This window comes from Sebastes fasciatus, chromosome 7 (genome assembly GCF_043250625.1).
Source record: "Sebastes fasciatus isolate fSebFas1 chromosome 7, fSebFas1.pri, whole genome shotgun sequence".
NCBI lineage: Eukaryota > Metazoa > Chordata > Actinopteri > Perciformes > Sebastidae > Sebastes > Sebastes fasciatus.
Genome location: NC_133801.1, coordinates 31,562,794 through 31,580,308, shown reverse-complemented (window position 1 = coordinate 31,580,308; position 17,515 = coordinate 31,562,794). Strand labels below are relative to the sequence as shown.

General features: G+C 41.0%; 1 protein-coding gene across 2 annotated transcripts in view; it reads right to left on the bottom strand.

Annotated features, from left to right (window-relative positions):
* LOC141770603 (neurobeachin-like) overlaps positions 1-17,515 on the bottom strand; it is a 286,789-nt gene that overhangs the window by 83,822 nt on the left and 185,452 nt on the right. For both annotated transcript variants that reach the window (XM_074640308.1, XM_074640306.1), the window contains 2 exons: positions 11,472-11,596; positions 125-271 (listed from right to left, as the gene is read on the bottom strand). In XM_074640308.1, coding sequence (XP_074496409.1) covers positions 125-271; positions 11,472-11,596 — 272 coding nt within the window. The remainder of the gene's footprint in view (positions 1-124; positions 272-11,471; positions 11,597-17,515) is intronic.

Here is a 17,515-nt window from a genome sequence, read left to right as displayed (position 1 = left end):
ATTAATCATGTACACTGTAACTATGCCAGCAATTAGGAAGCAGACAGATAAAAGACAAGCGCTGATGCTCCAGCAGAGGTGAAGCTGACTTGGGGTTAATGGAGGTGCTGGTGTGCTGACTTACCACCCAGGTTGTCCATCTCCTTCTCCTGCAGCAGGCTGACGGCGTCTTCATCTCCCTCCAGCATCAGCTCCGTCTCGGGGTTCTGGCTGGCCACGGGTTGGCTGCGGAAGACTTTCTTAGACTTGACCACCTCGTCCTCCTCTGTGCCTGTCAAAAACACAACAATAACTAAATATTGCACTCTGACCGGTGTACATCACTATGCTTAAATGGACAGAAATACCTGGCTATGGTCTATTCCTTGGCGAAGTCCCATCACCCATTTCCTATTCTTTCATTAGTTATTGCACTTTCCATCGATGCATTTCTGTTCAGAAATACTGTACCGTACCAAGTATGAAATGGTTCAGCTGTTGAACTCATTGACTGAGAAAAAGCTTGCTTCAAAGTGAGGCAATGTAATTTAATTTACTATAGTATATGTAGTACATCTCAGTAATGCATTTAGCCAACATATATGAAACCATATATTAAATCAACACATTTAGTTCAAGAAAATGCAACAGCATCATAAGGAAAAAAAAAAAATCAAGCAAAAAAAAAACCTACCAACCTAAAGACATCGATGACCCCTGCATCCATCCCACTGATACAAACACGCAACGCAACGCAACGCAACGCAACGCAACGCAACGCAACGCAACGCAACGCAACGCAGCGCAACGCAGCGCAGCGCAGCGCAGCGCAGCGCAGCGCAACGCAGCGCAACGCAACGCAACACAACGCAATGCACGCACACACGCAGTAAGTAACCATTAGTCTGAGAAAAGTTTTTGAAAAATACGAAAAAAGGATATATCATGTGTAAACTAGGGCTGTCAATCGATGAAAATATTTAATTGCGATTAATCGCAAATTAATCACACATTTTTTATCTGTTCAAAATGTACCTTAAAGGAGATTTGGCAAGTATTTAATACTCTTATCAACATGGGAGTGGACAAATATGCTTGCTTAATACAAAATATGTATATATATATATTATTGGAAATCAATTAACAACACAAAACAATGACAGATATTGTCCAGAAACCCTCACAGGTACTGCATTTAGCATACAAAATATGCTCAAATCATAACATGGCAAACTGCAGCCCAACAGGCAACAACAGCTGTCAGTGTGTCAGTGTGCTGACTTGACTATGACTTGCCCCAAACTGCATGTTGATTATCATAAAGTGGGCATGTCTGTAAAGGGGAGACTTGTGGGTACCCTTAGAAGCCATTTACATTCTTGAGGTCAGAGGTCAAGGGACCCCTTTGAAAATGGCCATGCCAGATTTTCCTCACCAAAATTTAGCGTAAATTTTGAGCGTTATTTAGCCTCCTTCACGAAAAGCTAGCATGATATGGTTTTTCTAGTTTCATACGATGTCAGTATCTTCACTCTAGCTTTAAAACTGAGCCTGCTACAACTTAAAAATCAAAAGTTGCATTAATGCAAAAGAAATGAGTGGCGTTAAAACGGATTTGCGTTATCGCATTCATTTTCACAAACCTAGCTGCAACACATTTACACACTGCAAAACCCTCAAAAATAACTTACTAAACCAGGCGTCATGAACCCATTTGAGCTTGTGCATATCCACAGGTTCAAAGCAAAGCATCTTCTTTAATAAGCTATTAAAATGCACAACATCTAGTAATATATAAAAAGAAATAAACCATGCAGAAATCTCTGCATGAAACACATAATATATGCAGGATGAACCTGATATGAGATGCTCACTAATGTACTTGCCACAGCATATAAAAGAATGTCAAGGTACACGTTCGTTCACTGAATACATTCCGCGTGGTTGAACATCAGAGGTGCTTCAGCTTTTATTTTTAGACAAGGTCAACAATGAAACACTATCTGCATCTTGAAAGACCAACAGCTGAGTCGGGCGATACATCTCAAGCTCGTAGTCGATTAGAGATATCATTTGCCGCTTTTGGAGATTTGACAAGAGTGAGACTGAACAGACAGCACAATTAGGGAGGCTGCTTACACCAGGACTTCATCATATGGCTATAGTGGAGCGTGCTCATTGAAAAAGATGTGTTCATACATCCTGCAAAACAAAGAGGTCTCGGAACACATTTATCAGCTTGAATCAGCCCATCTCCAACATGTGCCTGCCACGCGGCTGCTCGCAACGTTGATGGGAATTTGTCTTTCTGAAGTCCGATGTAGGAAATAACCAGAGGAAAAACTAGCGTGTATGAAAGGAAGAACACATATCAAGAAATGGGAGGTAGCTGACACCCGTCTGACATGTTTCATTTCAGCACGGTTCTTAATTCGCCTCCCTCTCCCCTGAGGAACATGTACCTTGTCTTGAAGAGGTCACATTTGACTGTTGTCAACACTGCTACTGAGAAAAAAAAGCCTGCTTCCTGCTCTGTCTCATATCTGGAGTGCTTTCATCAGACGGAGGGGGGAAGAAGTGTGTGCGTTTCGGAAATGAATTCTGTGTAATGTTAAAGGCAAAAGCCAGCCAGCGGTCAGAGATCAAAGCGGAATGACTGAAACTTAAAACTGTAATTCTGTAAACCATCATTACGCTGCGAGTAAACGAGGGAAAGTTCAGCATACAGCAGACATGCTGATGTTCTGATTGGCAAGGGTTGAGTAGACCAAATAAACCGTGCTGATTTCTACACGCAAATCACCAACATCAACTGTTAGGGGGGGTGGGGGAGAGGAGATCAGCTTTACCCACAATGCACTTTTGTTCTCGCAGACAAAGTGATATGGTTATAAATAACCAAGAAATGAAGAGCTATGACACGAAGGAGAAAATGTGCTGACATGAAAAGTGATCTTCTCGTGAGTGATAGCCCGTTGACTCGGAGACACTCCTGTATTAAAAGTGCGGCTGCGAAAAGGGCCGCCATTCGTCACTATTAAAGGACCTGCTGTGAGGTGGTGTCGAGGCAGACTCATTACAAACAGTTTCACGTGTTCACCCTTGACCACTAAATGGCAAAACAAAGAGAATGGCCATCTGAATATCTGATATAACTCCTATGAATGATCGAAAATGAAAAAGAAGAACAAGAGACAAGTGCAGGCTGGGGTAGATAATATGGATATACATATAATCACCACCTACTGAAGGACATAAACATTGGTTCATTTGTTGATTTTATGGTGTGGGAAGCTGAAATTCTTCTACATTTATAAATGAAAGAAAGGAATAAATAACGTTGCCTTTGCCGTGTCGCTGTATAATGATGCTACGCCAACTAGCATCTATCTAATTAACCTTACAAAGTGAGCAGTCCATCAGAAGCCACCAGCGTTGACTTCCCCTCGTCTCTGAAAAAAAAAAAAAAAAAATCACAGCAGTTTCATTTCATGTCTACTCTCAAGCCCTTCAGGAACGGAGCCAGGAGAAGCCACCGATCACCAGTCTCACGGGTCCTCTTGTTCAATCACTGAGTTAAAACTGCCTCAGAGTGCACTAATTACACTCAGCAAAGTGCATTTCAGAGCTTTCGTGACCCCATCGCAGGCTGATGAAGACCCGCCAGCTGTGACCAACGGAGGACGCCCCTGAGCTTTCACCACCGGAGTTCAACAAGGATTCATGGTTTCGGAGTTCTTTTCTAGGGTGTCTACCACACACGTCAAAAACAATTACGTTAAAAAATAACATACTGGGTTGAGTGACATGTTTTATAATGTAATCTTCGTGTCGAGTCAGAAAGGATGACCTGATGCACAAAATAAATCTTTCAGATTTTAAGTTTCATCCTGGAGTCAGAGAGACCTTACAGTATGAGAGAGTGTTTACATTAAGTTACTGACATGCTTAAAGGAACAGTGTGTTACATTTTGGGGGATCCATTTAGCAGAAATGGAAAATAATATTGATATCTATGTTTTCATTAGTGTATAATCACCTTGAACTATGAATTGTTGTGTTTTTCTCTTAGAATGAGTCTTTCATATCTACATAGGGAGCGGGTTCTCTTCACGGAGTCCGCCATGTTGCTCCGCCATGTTTCTATAGTAGCCCAGAACGGACAAACCAAACACTGGCTGCAGTAAGAGCCTTTCATGTTTTTACGTTAGGTGAAGGCCACCGTAGTTCTCCGACATGCTTGTGAAACTGCGGTAACGTGAGCCGCAGAGTGCAAAACCGTGGAACTGCCAGCCGGCGTCTGACTTCCGTTGCTCTCTTGTTATTATGGTAAGGATGGCCTCTGAGCGAGGCGAACAGTTTTGCACTCGGCGGCTCACGTTACTGCAGTCTTGGAAAGGGAGGAGTGAGCGGAGGGGTACTCAGTTGGTTGCAATCTGCAACCACACCACTAGATACCTCCAAATCCTACACACTGTACCTTTAAGTATTGTGCTGTTATGGCCATTTTAAAAAATCTCCTTCAGTGATATATTACAAAACTAAAATGATCTTATTTTGAAAATGTATTTATAATGCATTTTTAAAAATCCTTAAAAAGAGTTAGCAACCCTTTTTATAGATGTCATGAAGTGGCCTCTTTACTTCTTTAATGCGATGTGAACAGGACTTGGTCACAGGATATAACACGGCTGTATGTTTTTATATAAGAAGCAGAGGGGTGAGATTACTAATACATTTTTTAATGGTGATGGTGACAGTTTTCCAGAAAGTTAAAGGTGCTCTATACAATATGCACAGCATTAATAAAGCAGAAAACAACTATTGTCTGTGTAAAGCTATAGAGGTGTAATGTCTACCTGCGTAAAGAATGAAGACGTTCTCCCTCTGTGTGTGTAGTAATCCAAGCTTCTCTGTGCTTTGTTTACGTAGCCAGGCCGGCCGTGCGTGCATGTGTGCCCCACTGGCTAGCTAATTGCCGCCACTCTGCACTGCGTTCATATGACGGTTATTGCTGAAAACATCACCCCGACCCACCGTGTCGTCGTGGAAGCGTAGCATCCGCCCTCCGGTTCCCCCCTAGGTTAACACTGTTAGCTCTGTTGCCATTTGTTTGCACTGTTCATGCTGTTAGCACCATTAGCTGCTAGCCGCCGGCTTAGCCGTCGCCATGTAGAGAGCCATGTGGAGGCAATCCCTCAATCTTAGATATGCAGTGAAAAAATAATTTAGCTCCTTTAAAGTGTAAATTTCATGGCATGTTTATCATTATAAATGAAAAATTGAGTTGTGTGCATGAGCAGCAATATTGTGTGATTCACATGAGACAAAGATAAGAATTTTCCTCTCAGTCACAGAGTGATGAAATCAAGTAAATGTGTTCTTTTGTGAACAAGCTGAAGGCCAAGTAAAATAAATTTTATAATTTCAGATACAGCCTCCCACTTTGGAAATATGTCAGTGTTGAGTAGTTTTATTATTCAGTATGGAATAGATAAGAGTTGAAAGGCCTTTAAAGACTGTTGAATCGACTATAATACTGTTGCCAAGGGTCCATGTTTCACGTACTGCAACGCTGGAGAGTTTAGTGGCATTGGCCTTTCATTTTTATAGCCTCAGTAGAGCCGGCGAGCAGGACTTTTTCTAAGTCTCCTATGTATTATACACCCTGGCTCAACCACTTCACTGCCACTCATCGAAAAGAAATCCACAACATAATGTTTCACTTAAGGTTCAACTAACGTGCACGGGTACTTCTCTTCAGGGGGAAAAGAACCTGCCTATTTCACAAATACATGGGAAATTACACGACTATAAATAAAACACAAAATACCTAAAGGTTGCTCATTATGAGAGGTTTTCATGAAGAGGTCTAATCTGGATAATATAAATAATAAAGGGAGCAAGCAGAGGCCGGCCTTTTGAATTAATTTGAATCAGTGAATGTTTGTCTATTGATATGACAGAAAACATTTTGGACACAGCTAAAGACACACAGCTATCTTGACCTATTTCTAAACAAAGAGAGGAAAAGAGCTCAAACTCTGGACTTCTGCAGGAATTATTCTGTTTTATGTCCCATTCTGTCAGATCTCTGTAGATAACACGCATTAGTATAAGCCTGGGCTCCATAGTGTATTTACTATACTATCTTATAATGTACATCGGTGTTTCGTGCAGTCGCTCCAACATCCGTATAACATGAGCTCTATAGAATGTTTTAAATATATCTCTTCCGTTTCCCAGCCTCTATCTGTGTCAGATCCTGCCCTCCTACGCTCCCTCTCCACGGGCTCCACATTCCACATGGGGAGAAAAAGTCCAATGCATGGGATTGCATTACCGGTAGGGCGATGCAATTCTGCCCTCTGTCTCTTCACTTTTATTTACTCTGCACTGAAAGATGAAATGAGAGAGAGAGGGGGGTGACAGCTTCATACTTCCTGTGATGCACGCCATCCGTTTTGCGGAGTATGTGTTTTGGGACTGTAAAGGTAAACATTATAACTTTGATGTAGGGGAGTTTATACGCTGCAGACACTTCCTCTTGGGGAGTTCTTTATTAAATATCCTGGGATGTGCAGTGCGTGTCTACTGTGCTGCCAGAGGTTACAAACAACCTCATCTTCTCTCCATCAAAACATCAACAGCAGTGTCTAATAATCCCCACATCTGGACCTGAGCGTTAACCGTTTCTGAGCATATCGTGTGTTTACTGAAAGGCGGCATTCAAATGTCCCCGATTTGCATGTTAGTAAATATTCCGACGTCGTTCGTCACAGTTTAATATCTGTGATTATAAAGCCGGAGAAGGTTAATATCACATCACGAGGCCGGTGCCTCTAAAGAGCTATAAAGATCTGTGCCCGGGGCAATCAGCTCTGAGAGGAGCCGCTCACCTGAAATGAGACAGCAAGGACACCCGGAGGTAAAACACCCCGTTAAACACTTGGATCAATATTAACGTGACTTCCATTTCATGCTTGCCCAATTCCAATCACCTAACAATATAGTCTGATGCCTGGGCCGTGGCCGGCTGTAACAGGGCAGGTTATTACAGGCAGAGGGCAGAGACAGAATGTGCTGGCTAAGCTGTCAATGCTGCTAATAGACAACGAGGAAGAGTTTAAGGCAGAGTTTAACCTCCCATCACACACATTCATGAATGCACACACTCTCACAAACACACAGACACACGTTGCACAAAAGTCATTACAAAGATTACACTGATGCACTAGTTTTACTAATATATATCAACTTGATTTTTTAAAAAGTTTCCCTTCGACCTTTGCTCTCTCAAGGAATTTAAGTAAGAATGATAAATCTAAATGTTTCTCTTGGCATATGATGATTGTGGGGAAATATCTTTTACAAAAAAAGATACATTTTTAAAATGTGGCTTTAATAAAAAGGTCATTAGCTGTAATTCATCCGCTGCAGAGGCTTGGGATTTACTCATCAGTTCTCTTTCAAACCCACATTTACTTGCACAAATATGTGTCACTTTAATTTAATGTAAGAAGACCTACACACTTACTTTGTTATAGTTTTTTTGTTTTATTTTATATTATAATGTATATATTTTTTCTATTTATTTTTTTGTTGTTGTCTGTGGGTTTATGTCTTGTTTAGTTTTGTTTTCTTTGCAAGGCAATGGTGATATGTATATAGTTTGTGTAAAAAGGCTGCGCAAGAATCCTTGTCTATGGCACCTTGCGTACAACAATTTTCATGTAACAAACTCAGTAAAAAGTTGATCACAAAAAAACGTGGGTTTAAATTATGTTTCCATTGGCAAGTGGTCAAAATAATTGGTCAAGAAATCTCTTTGAAATCCACACAACAATTAATAAATTATTAATCCAACTTCTAACAGAATGAAGAATTTTTTATTTTGTAATGTCTAAGAGAAAACAGAAGATTACGATACTCTGCTGTCAAAAACAACACAGGCCACTCACTCACTGAGTGTTCTTTCAAGAAAAAAAATCTTGCTGACTTTCATTTTCCCCAAGTGAGCTCGTAAGACTGACGTTTACTGTGAACACGACGGTGTAAAGTCTGCCCTCTTCAAACTCAAGATGGTGGCTGAGCCTATATTGTCATATCCTGCTGTCAAACCAGAAACTGTGTGTTCAACTTGGACAACCTACTGGTTCTCCGATAGTCCCAGATTTTAAAGCTTTAATAATGACTCTCAAGGGCCAACTCAAACAACCTCTTTGTTTTTCTACTCTGGTGCTTATACTCAGCCGGCAACCCACTAAAAAGTTCAATAGAGTCCCTGTCAAATCTAGGAAACAAAGTCTGGATGTTATTATGCTATTATGGATATCCAACCTCTGAGCTTCTGCACCAGGGTTATCTGGTCCTATCTTTAATACTATGCTAATTAAAAATGAATATGCATTGGGGGAAAAAAAAGCACAAACTGTCATAGTACATTTAAAACAAAAACTGCCAACTGCCACCGCCAACGAAATCTACTGAAGCTCCAAAAAAGAACAAAAGATCCTTCTCGCTTTAACTCAGAACGAAACCTGGCCTCCGCCGTGCAACCACATCAAAGCCTGCTGGAAAAAGCCTGAAAGTGCAGCTCACCTCTCAAGGAGAGCAAGAAGGCCATCCGACCGCAGGCGATCCCTTTCACTTGACAAGTTTATACATTATTCTGCTCATTAAAACCACCGCATGCCGGCAGGACTTCAACAAGTCTTCAGTCAACTACACCGAGGCATTTATGTCAAACAACAGAAACAAAACTGATAGCTCGGAAGCATATTCTACTGATCTGATGGACTAATATGATATGTATCTGTGGCATTGTCGAGAAGAAATCTGTCACATAATTCACCAAAGGAAATGATACACACATAAACCCATTTGAGCAACTGCACAGTAGGTAAAGAGGCCACTGGGCGATGCTAACTGACAAAGCAAATGGAACAATGGAAATCTGCCTTCAGTATAATCTTCTCACCTGCTTTTATACAAGCATTAAAGTAATTTTATCAAAATTGTCCACAGAAATCATATTTTATGTGTTTTATGTTTATTTACAATCAGAAAAATTATCGTTTTAGTGGTATCCCACAGGCAGTTTGCCTTTGTTGCACCATCTTAAAGTAATGTTTCAATAAAAATATCTTCACAACATTCACTACTTCTATGTTGCAATACCAACTCCACATAACTCAGAAGCTCCACCAGAAGTAGTGTATTTATTTTATCGTTCCAAACAGCCACCAACAAATCCTACTCCTCCTGCCTTCAAGTTACAAAATAATAATAATAACATAAAATACAATTTAAATCATGAATAAATAAATGGATACAAAAAATGTACAAATATCAAAAACAAATGACAAAAATGGCCAAAATGTATAAGCTGAAGCCAGGGTTTATTACATCTAGTTAATAGCGAGGTGAGGATTGTTTGCAGCACACTGAAAATATGAATCAAAAGCTATCAAAGGCGGATCATGCTGCGGGAGTAGTTGCTATTGATGTTTGATGTTTTACAGATGTGCGGGTATTTACTATAGAGTGTATGTAAAGATGGATGACATGACAGCTCCATAAAAGTGAAGCCACAACATCTGGATCGCCACCTGGTGGCTGGCTGCAGTATAGGTCATAAAGCCCGCCCCCTCCATGTTAGTGGATGGGACGTGGGCCAAAATAAAAAGTCAAATTCGAAGCCACGCGGCACAGCACACAGTGCCCGGGACTGCACAGCACACAGTGCCCGGGACTGCACAGCACACAGTGCCCGGGGCTGCACAGCACACAGTGCCCGGGACTGTGCCGTTGCTGCACTACTATACACACACGCACCTCTACACGCAACAAACAACGATATCCGTTTGAGAATAACTAATAATAATTGATGTTGAATATGAATAATGTTGTGGGATTATTCCTTATTTAATGGGCTATTTTGGGATTTACACATTATTATTATGTACTTATATAAAAAAGTACAAGAAAAACCAAAGCATTCAAATACTGATTTGGAGGTTGGTTACCATGGCAATGGTCGAAGCTTCGAAGTATTCAGGTCAGCCCTAGTAACAGAACATGTGTCAATTTGATCATAAATGTAGTTATAAAGATATTATGGTTAGGTGTTGTATCTTTCTAGCCAAACAGCTACCGTGATGCTAACGTAGCAGCTAGGTGGCTCATGCTAGCAAGCTGTGGCCGTTCTTGGCTTGCGATTGGCTCAGGCTGGTGTGTGGGCAGGATCTCGATACTGAGGCTTCAGGCCCCCGATCACTACTGCGCAGACTATGGCTTCAAATTATGTCAAAATCTCAAGATGGTTGCTCCCGTATCTGAGATATTTTTAGATTCTGTACAGTGGGAGGAAGTGGAGAAGCGTTGTCTGTTTATATACAGTATATATTCTATGGTATTTACAGGTAGGCAATGTTGATGCAATTCAAGGAAATTTTTTTGCAGATGATACCGAAGTTCTTAAAAGCCTTTAATATTTCTAAGCAGGTCAAAAGTGCAGAAGTTGTAACATTTGTATCCTGGAGTCGTCGTCACAGCAGTATCCACATATCACCAAGAGCCCACAAAATGAGCTTATGTCTAAAAATAATGTAACCACCACAAAATCTAAAGCAGACGGTGCAATTATTGCATGTGTGTCTCATATATGGACCACCTGCAGCCGAGGCGGCAGCTGGCACGCGTTTATCTACAGCGCTGCCATGATCTTCTTACAGCAGAGCTAGCAAAGCAGCAAAGACGACATCCTGAACCCAAACGACGGTCGGCTTCTGCGGCTCGACACAGAGACAGTGAACATTGCGATCATTATGCGTGTGTTGCTGTAGGTCTACAGTCGTTTAAAGAGGCTACAATGACCATAATGCATTGCCTGTTTTCCATTTTCTATAAAGTAAAGAAGGCGCTTACTCCATTAATTTCAGAATCAATACATTCGCCCTTGTGCCGTTAATACATTTGCTCTGCTATTCAATTACAGATGGGAGAGAAGGGCCAATGGGTGGTTAATAGTACTGAGCTGCTTTCCCTTTAAAAGTCGCTGGTGCATGACATAAGGCAAAATTGACACAAGGTGGTGGGCAACACTGAAACACTGCCCGGGTCAATAAAAAAAAGTTTCAGGCAAAGAGGAGAAACAATAAAAGGGAGAGATCCAATTTGTTCTTGAGTATGTGTTGTGATGGAAATAAAAAAAAAAAGTGTAATAAAATGTATGTGTCATGTTCAATTCACAGAACTCATAAATATGTCACCTATAAAAATGACACTTAACTTCTCCTAAGCAATATGCTAAACTATGTGGACGAGGCTGGGATAACTTTAGTGCCCTTTAATGCTTTTTCTATTATGCTTTAATGGCAACATTGATATTCTACATTTAATACGGGCTAATGATGCCCTCAAAAGTTCAGCTCCCTAATTCTAATGGGGTTTAAAAATATATATTCTAATCGTAGAAATGACCAACTCACCATACTCCTGCAGTGACTTGCATGTGACGTCCAAGTGGGTGGAGCCAAACGGGTTTCTGACAAATCTCCGCCTCCGCCGCAGGTCGTCTTCCCAGTAGTCGAGACGCCAGAAGTCGTGCAGCTGACTGTGGGAGAGACAGGCAGACAGGCAGGTTAGATGGAGCGCACACCCCTCAGTGGTGGTCTGATTCCGGCAGCCACTTCCTTATCAGGGGAAAACATCTTGAGGAGGAAAATCAGGCCAGAGATCGCAGATTTATTAGGCCGACTGGTGGCATGCTCTGCGGAGGCCCCGTAATGTTAGCTCTGCTAAAGCCTATAGCATAAGAACAGCAGGGAGCAGCAGCAACCACAGCACACATAAATCACAGGCACTCCCATTAACAAATACAGCATCAAATTACAAGTATAAATGGCACAGCTTGCCTCCTTTTTTTACAATGTTTTTTAACAAGTCTTGTAAATCAAAGGTAGGAACCTCAACGCAGACAGCGTGGGGTTTAATGATCGGGGTCTCGGGGCGGTTGAGGCATGAGCCTATAAAACAAGCCCCCTCCCTGCATATGTGGAGCCATGATTAAAATAATGTGCTGAAATATTCATTGAAATGATTCCCAGAGCCCTGGAGCAACCGGACTGAAAATTGCATTTTTATTCATTATTAATAACAGCGAATTAGGGTCGTAAAAAAAAAAAAAGAAAACGAGAAAAAGAAGAAAACAGTTCCAGCATGTGGTAACCATCTTTGTAAATGATTATTCCAACATTAGTGAGGACCTAGGATAATTTTATTGCTTGCAGCTAATGCAAACCATTAAGCACCAGGACTAGCATTAGGTTACTAAGTGCTGCTTGTTCCAACTGTGCACTAGCCGGAGCTGTTTCAAAGCCTTTATGCTTCCTTTAGAGGGAAATGCAGCAAAAAACTGCTTTAATTTATCCTTGACAGAGGGGAGTAATGCATAAAAACTAGTGATGATTCAAATAATTGGTGTGCAGTTGACAGTACAGTGAGATGTGATTACATCAAGCCTGGCATGAGGTGCATTTTCATTTAATTTTCAGCCAAATTTGAAGAAATATGGCATCACTTGGTTTCATTTTGTTTAACATATATGTGTGGAGGAGAGAACAATCCAATACACGCACAGTACATGAACAGAACTCTTTATCCTATTATCTAAAATGTTTTGCCTGCATATTATTAAAAAAGAAAAAGTGAAACCAAAAAGTAAAAACAGCCACCCAAAGCTCCAAATAAAACCTTGAATCTGGCACTGTGTGTGATATTATTCAGTGCGTGCAGGATACAGTGAGACCTTGGCAGGCGGCCGTCTCTTGCATTGTATGGTTCCTGCCCCCTTCCCTTCCCCTGCCACAGTATTGAAGCAGTCTAAACAGATTAAAGTGTTATAGGGGATCACATCACAAAATACAGCCTCCTTGCACCGTGAATATAATATCTACAAATGTCAAAAATCAAGAGGCTCAGGAGACTTAGCTGGGCTCTGACAGCAACAAGAGCTCAGTTTCAGTTAAGTATCAATCAAAATTGAGCGTGTGTGTGCGTCCGTTGAAGTATCATGAGTCGCTGTATGCAAAGCAAGACTCAACGCCTTGAGCCTGTCCCCTGTCAATCTCCCTCAAAGCTTAACTGAGGGAAAGAGAGATGTCAGCGGGTTGAAAGGAGAAACCCACGTAAATGATATTGTAAATGCGAGATTACACAGTGTGAAAAAATGTAAATCCACTGTATGCAACCGGGCGATTACTGCTGAAGATTATGTCCCCTAATTCTTAGTGCGAACAGACAGCAGATGCCGGTGGGGGATAAATCCGCCACTTTGAAGATTTCCTTATAACAGCATTAACTGCATTTTATTTGGACGCTCATTTGAGGACAACTTTGGTCTAAAGCCATTCACTTCTCTTTAACGGCACAACAAAACCGAACCCTCAAGTAATAATGACGGATTTATGAGTCGGATGCCAACATTTTGATGCGTTTTTCCTCCTTGATCCGTCCTGTGCAGATGGTTTCAGTTTGAATGTGGTATTCTGCTATTTGGATTGGACCTGTGATATTCTAGACTGTGTGGTCAGTGCTTGACCGGATTTGGACTGTGCCAAAGTGCTGTGCTGAAGGAACCTCCTCTCTGAGGGTGGTCCAACAAAGTGCTCGGGAGGATTGCACTCCTGATGGAGATCTACAGCCGGGAGCTCTGCTGAGCGCTCACATAAGAGGGTTTCTGAGGTGGCAGCGAGCCACCAGACTGCACAGTCATGTCTTAAAAGCACGGTGGGAAATAAGGAAAAAGCAGGAAGTTGAACTTTTTGTAAAAATCAGCGTCATCCCTCACTCATATGGGACTCAAAACCATATAGTAAAAGGGTATTTGGCAAGCACATGCACACATTTGAGTCATTTAATATATTGCAAAAGCTAAAAATTGGGTCTGATCCCTCCATTTTTCAAGAATACATTTTCAGTATAGGTAAAAAAACACCATTCCCGTTTCAGAATGATTAATAGAAAGCTAGTTGTCTGTATTGTCCGTGTAACAACAACAAATTGTCCATACAATAGCATTCTTTATTAAGCGCGGCTGGCTTGGGACCTCCTTATTTTCCACATCAAATGTGTCTGGCTTCATGACAACCGTAAAGAATGGCTGTGAGCCGGCCTCCTAGAAACTGCCGAAATTTATTAGCCCCGTCACCCATCAATCACCCGAATGGATTTCAAACCGCATTTTAAAAGCTAATTTTCCAGCACTGATAACCTACAGGAAACAGGAGCGCCATTATTTATGGATGCTTTCAGACTGGCTAAGTGCAGTAGGATAAATGTGTAAGAGGACTATCGTCTATTCTCTTCTCTTTCAAATGGGTATTTAAAGCACACCTTTCCTCGAGGAGCCGGTGTTGAGGTTTTTGAGTTGCCAGATCTAACACCCCGGTCTACAGGGAATGGGTTTTGTTTGTAAAAGGAAAGGGAAAGCTGACAGGTATAATTCAAAATAAGATGGCGAGGAAAATAAAAATAAAAGGATTGATAACAGTTTTATAGGAAACTATAACATCATTCTAGAAGAGAGAGATACTTTTGACAGCTGACAAGGGCTCATATTGGATTAGAGGGTGATATATTCTTAGTGCTGCTGTTATATTAGGGCAGCAGGGACAATATTTTGTTTTCTCATAATATATACATAGACTGTAAATAAGAGGTGGGCGTAGTCACCGCGACATCACCCATTGGTTTGTAGACTGATGTTTTGAAGCCTCGAGTTCGGCATTTTGGCCGTCACCATTTAGTTTTTTTGCAGCCAGAAGAGACACGAGAGGGTGGAGTACAAGTACAACAACGCTGTAGGCGGAACATTTTTTTTATATTTGCTTTCATGAACTGAAAAGACACCGTGAAAGGGTTAAAGTTGTAAGTAGAAAATGGGGACAACTCCCAGACCGACAACGCCGTGGTAGCGACCTGTCAATCACAAGGTAGCCCCGCCCTAAAGCATCCCCTGCTTTATGGTCTATTTGACTCTAAATGGGACCATAATTTATGAAATGAACATCATGCTGTGTTGAAGAAGACTTGAAACTAGAGATTGAGATCATAAACTCATGTTTACAATGTTTACTGAGGTAATAAATCAAGTGAGAGGTAGGGTACATTTCTCATAGTGGGCTACCTCTGGGTCTGAAAAGTGAAGCCAATGCTGAAGTGCCTTAAACTTGCATTCTTTCTAACAGCCAGCAGGGGGCGATGGGGGTCCCATTTAGAGTCAAATAGACCATAAAGCAGGGGATGCTTTAGGGCGTGGCTACCTTGTGATTGACAGGTTAGCTACCACAGCGTTGTCCGGTCTGGGAGTTGTCCGTGTTTTTGTGTTAGAACGTTAACCCTTTCACAGTGTCTTTTCAGTTCATGAATATTAATTACAATCTTTTGGTCAACTACAAATGTCTTATTGAGAGTTCGGTTGTACTTAGCTCCACCTTCTAGTGTCACTTCTGGTTGCAAAAAACCAAGATGGCCAAAATGCTGAAATTGAGGCTTCAAAACGACAGTCCACAAACCAATGGGTGACGTCACGGTGAATACGCCCACTTCTTGTATACAGTCTCATAGACTTCTACAGAATCAGACTTCTTATTGCAATCAGAGGAGTCGCCCCCTACTGGCTATTAGAAAAAATGCAAGTTTAAGGCACATGAGCACTGTCTTCACTTCTCAGACCCGGGAGGTTACCCACTGATTTTGTCTGATTATTTGGAGGATAGTATTGGTGTTCGAGTAAAAAGGTAAACCTGAGCCAGTGCAAGGAAAACCCTGTGCTGTTACCAGGTTAAAGGTGCTTGTTTGAGGCCTAAATTGTGTGTCAAAACAGCAAAGGCTCAGGCCACATAATTGAAAAAAACTATAGATTACAGATCAGCTACTTGAGAGTGCTCCATGCTCACTCAAATTAATGCAACTGCCTTGTGAAATAAAATCCCATTCAAATAAAATCATTGAAATAAAAGTAATTACACGGATCTATTGTCAAAAGCAATAACTACCTTCATGTTTTTCGAGTCACTTACACCAGAATGGCTCAATAAAACATGCACAGGGCTGGATTGCAAACAGACGAGGATCTCATGGTTAAAGATTTTCCTTTTTATTCTATTTGTGCTCAGAGGAGATTTGTGCGAAGCGGACGGGAGGAAGGACAGGGACATGCTGATTCAATAAAACACCATTATATTCCTTTTAAAAGCTTCCATTGGTGACATGAGTGGGGGGTAATTATAATAAATACCAGTAATCAGTGACAATTCTATTCAAAGGCGCAGTGACTGGTTTCTATCACACACACACTGGGGCACTGAACACACGTCAGTTTTTAGTGCAACTCTGAGGACAAGTGGTCTTTTCTTTGGTTTGCAGTTGTCCTAACAGGCTCCGACTATGAGTTACCAAGTCCATGAGGAGTTTGTTTGAGATGCAAGCGCCTAAAAGTAGTGAATAAAAAAAAAGTAGGGCTGTCAATCGATTAAAATATTTAATTGCGATTAATCGCATGATGGTCCATAGTTAATTGTGATTAATCGCAAATTAATTGCATGTTTTTATCTGTTCAAAATGTATCTTAAAGGGAGATTTGTCAAGTATTTAGTGCTGACTTGACTATGACTTGCCCCAAACTGCATGTGATTATCATAAAGTGGGCATGTCTGTAAAGGGGAGACTCGTGGGTACCCATAGAACCCATTTTCATTCACATATCTTGAGGTCAGAGGTCAAGGGACCACTTTGAAAATGGCCATGCCAGTTTTTCCTCGCCAAAATTTAGAGTAAGTTTGGAGCGTTATTTAGCCTCCTTCTCGACAAGCTAGTATGACGTGTTACCAAAGGATTCCTTACTTTTTCTAGTTTCTTATGATGCCAGTATCTTTGCACTAGCTTTAAAACTGAGCCCGCTACAACCTAAAACTCACAAGTTGCATTAATGCATTAAATAAATTAATTAGTGTCATTAAAAGGGAACGTGTTATTATTGTGTTAACTCTGACAGCCCTAAAAAAAGAAAAAAAAGAAATACAACTTGATTAGAAAGTAAAATAAACAAAAGGCATAGTTCATTGGTAACCTACGTAACATGTACTTGCCACAACAGAACTATTGAGATAATTCTGGCATCATTTTGAGTACAGAAATGTAGGAAACAATCACTAATTTGACTAAATAACGATACTTACTAACCAAATGTGCGGATCTGTAATGATACAGAAAACCATCAGGCAGCCAGCGGACACTAAAAACCAGTGAGTAAGTGAGGATATGCTAAAAGCATCATCTGTCAACAAATGCATTCTTTCTGGTAAGCATTTTCACAGCATGTTTCTCAACATACTGCTGCCGGATGAAAAAAAATACCAACAACAAAAGACACCAAAAAGTGGTGACTGGCAGCCATATGGTGATGAGCATTTCTCAGCCCACTGCTTTCAAAGTAACCTATAAACTAAGAGAAAAAATATACACAGTAATT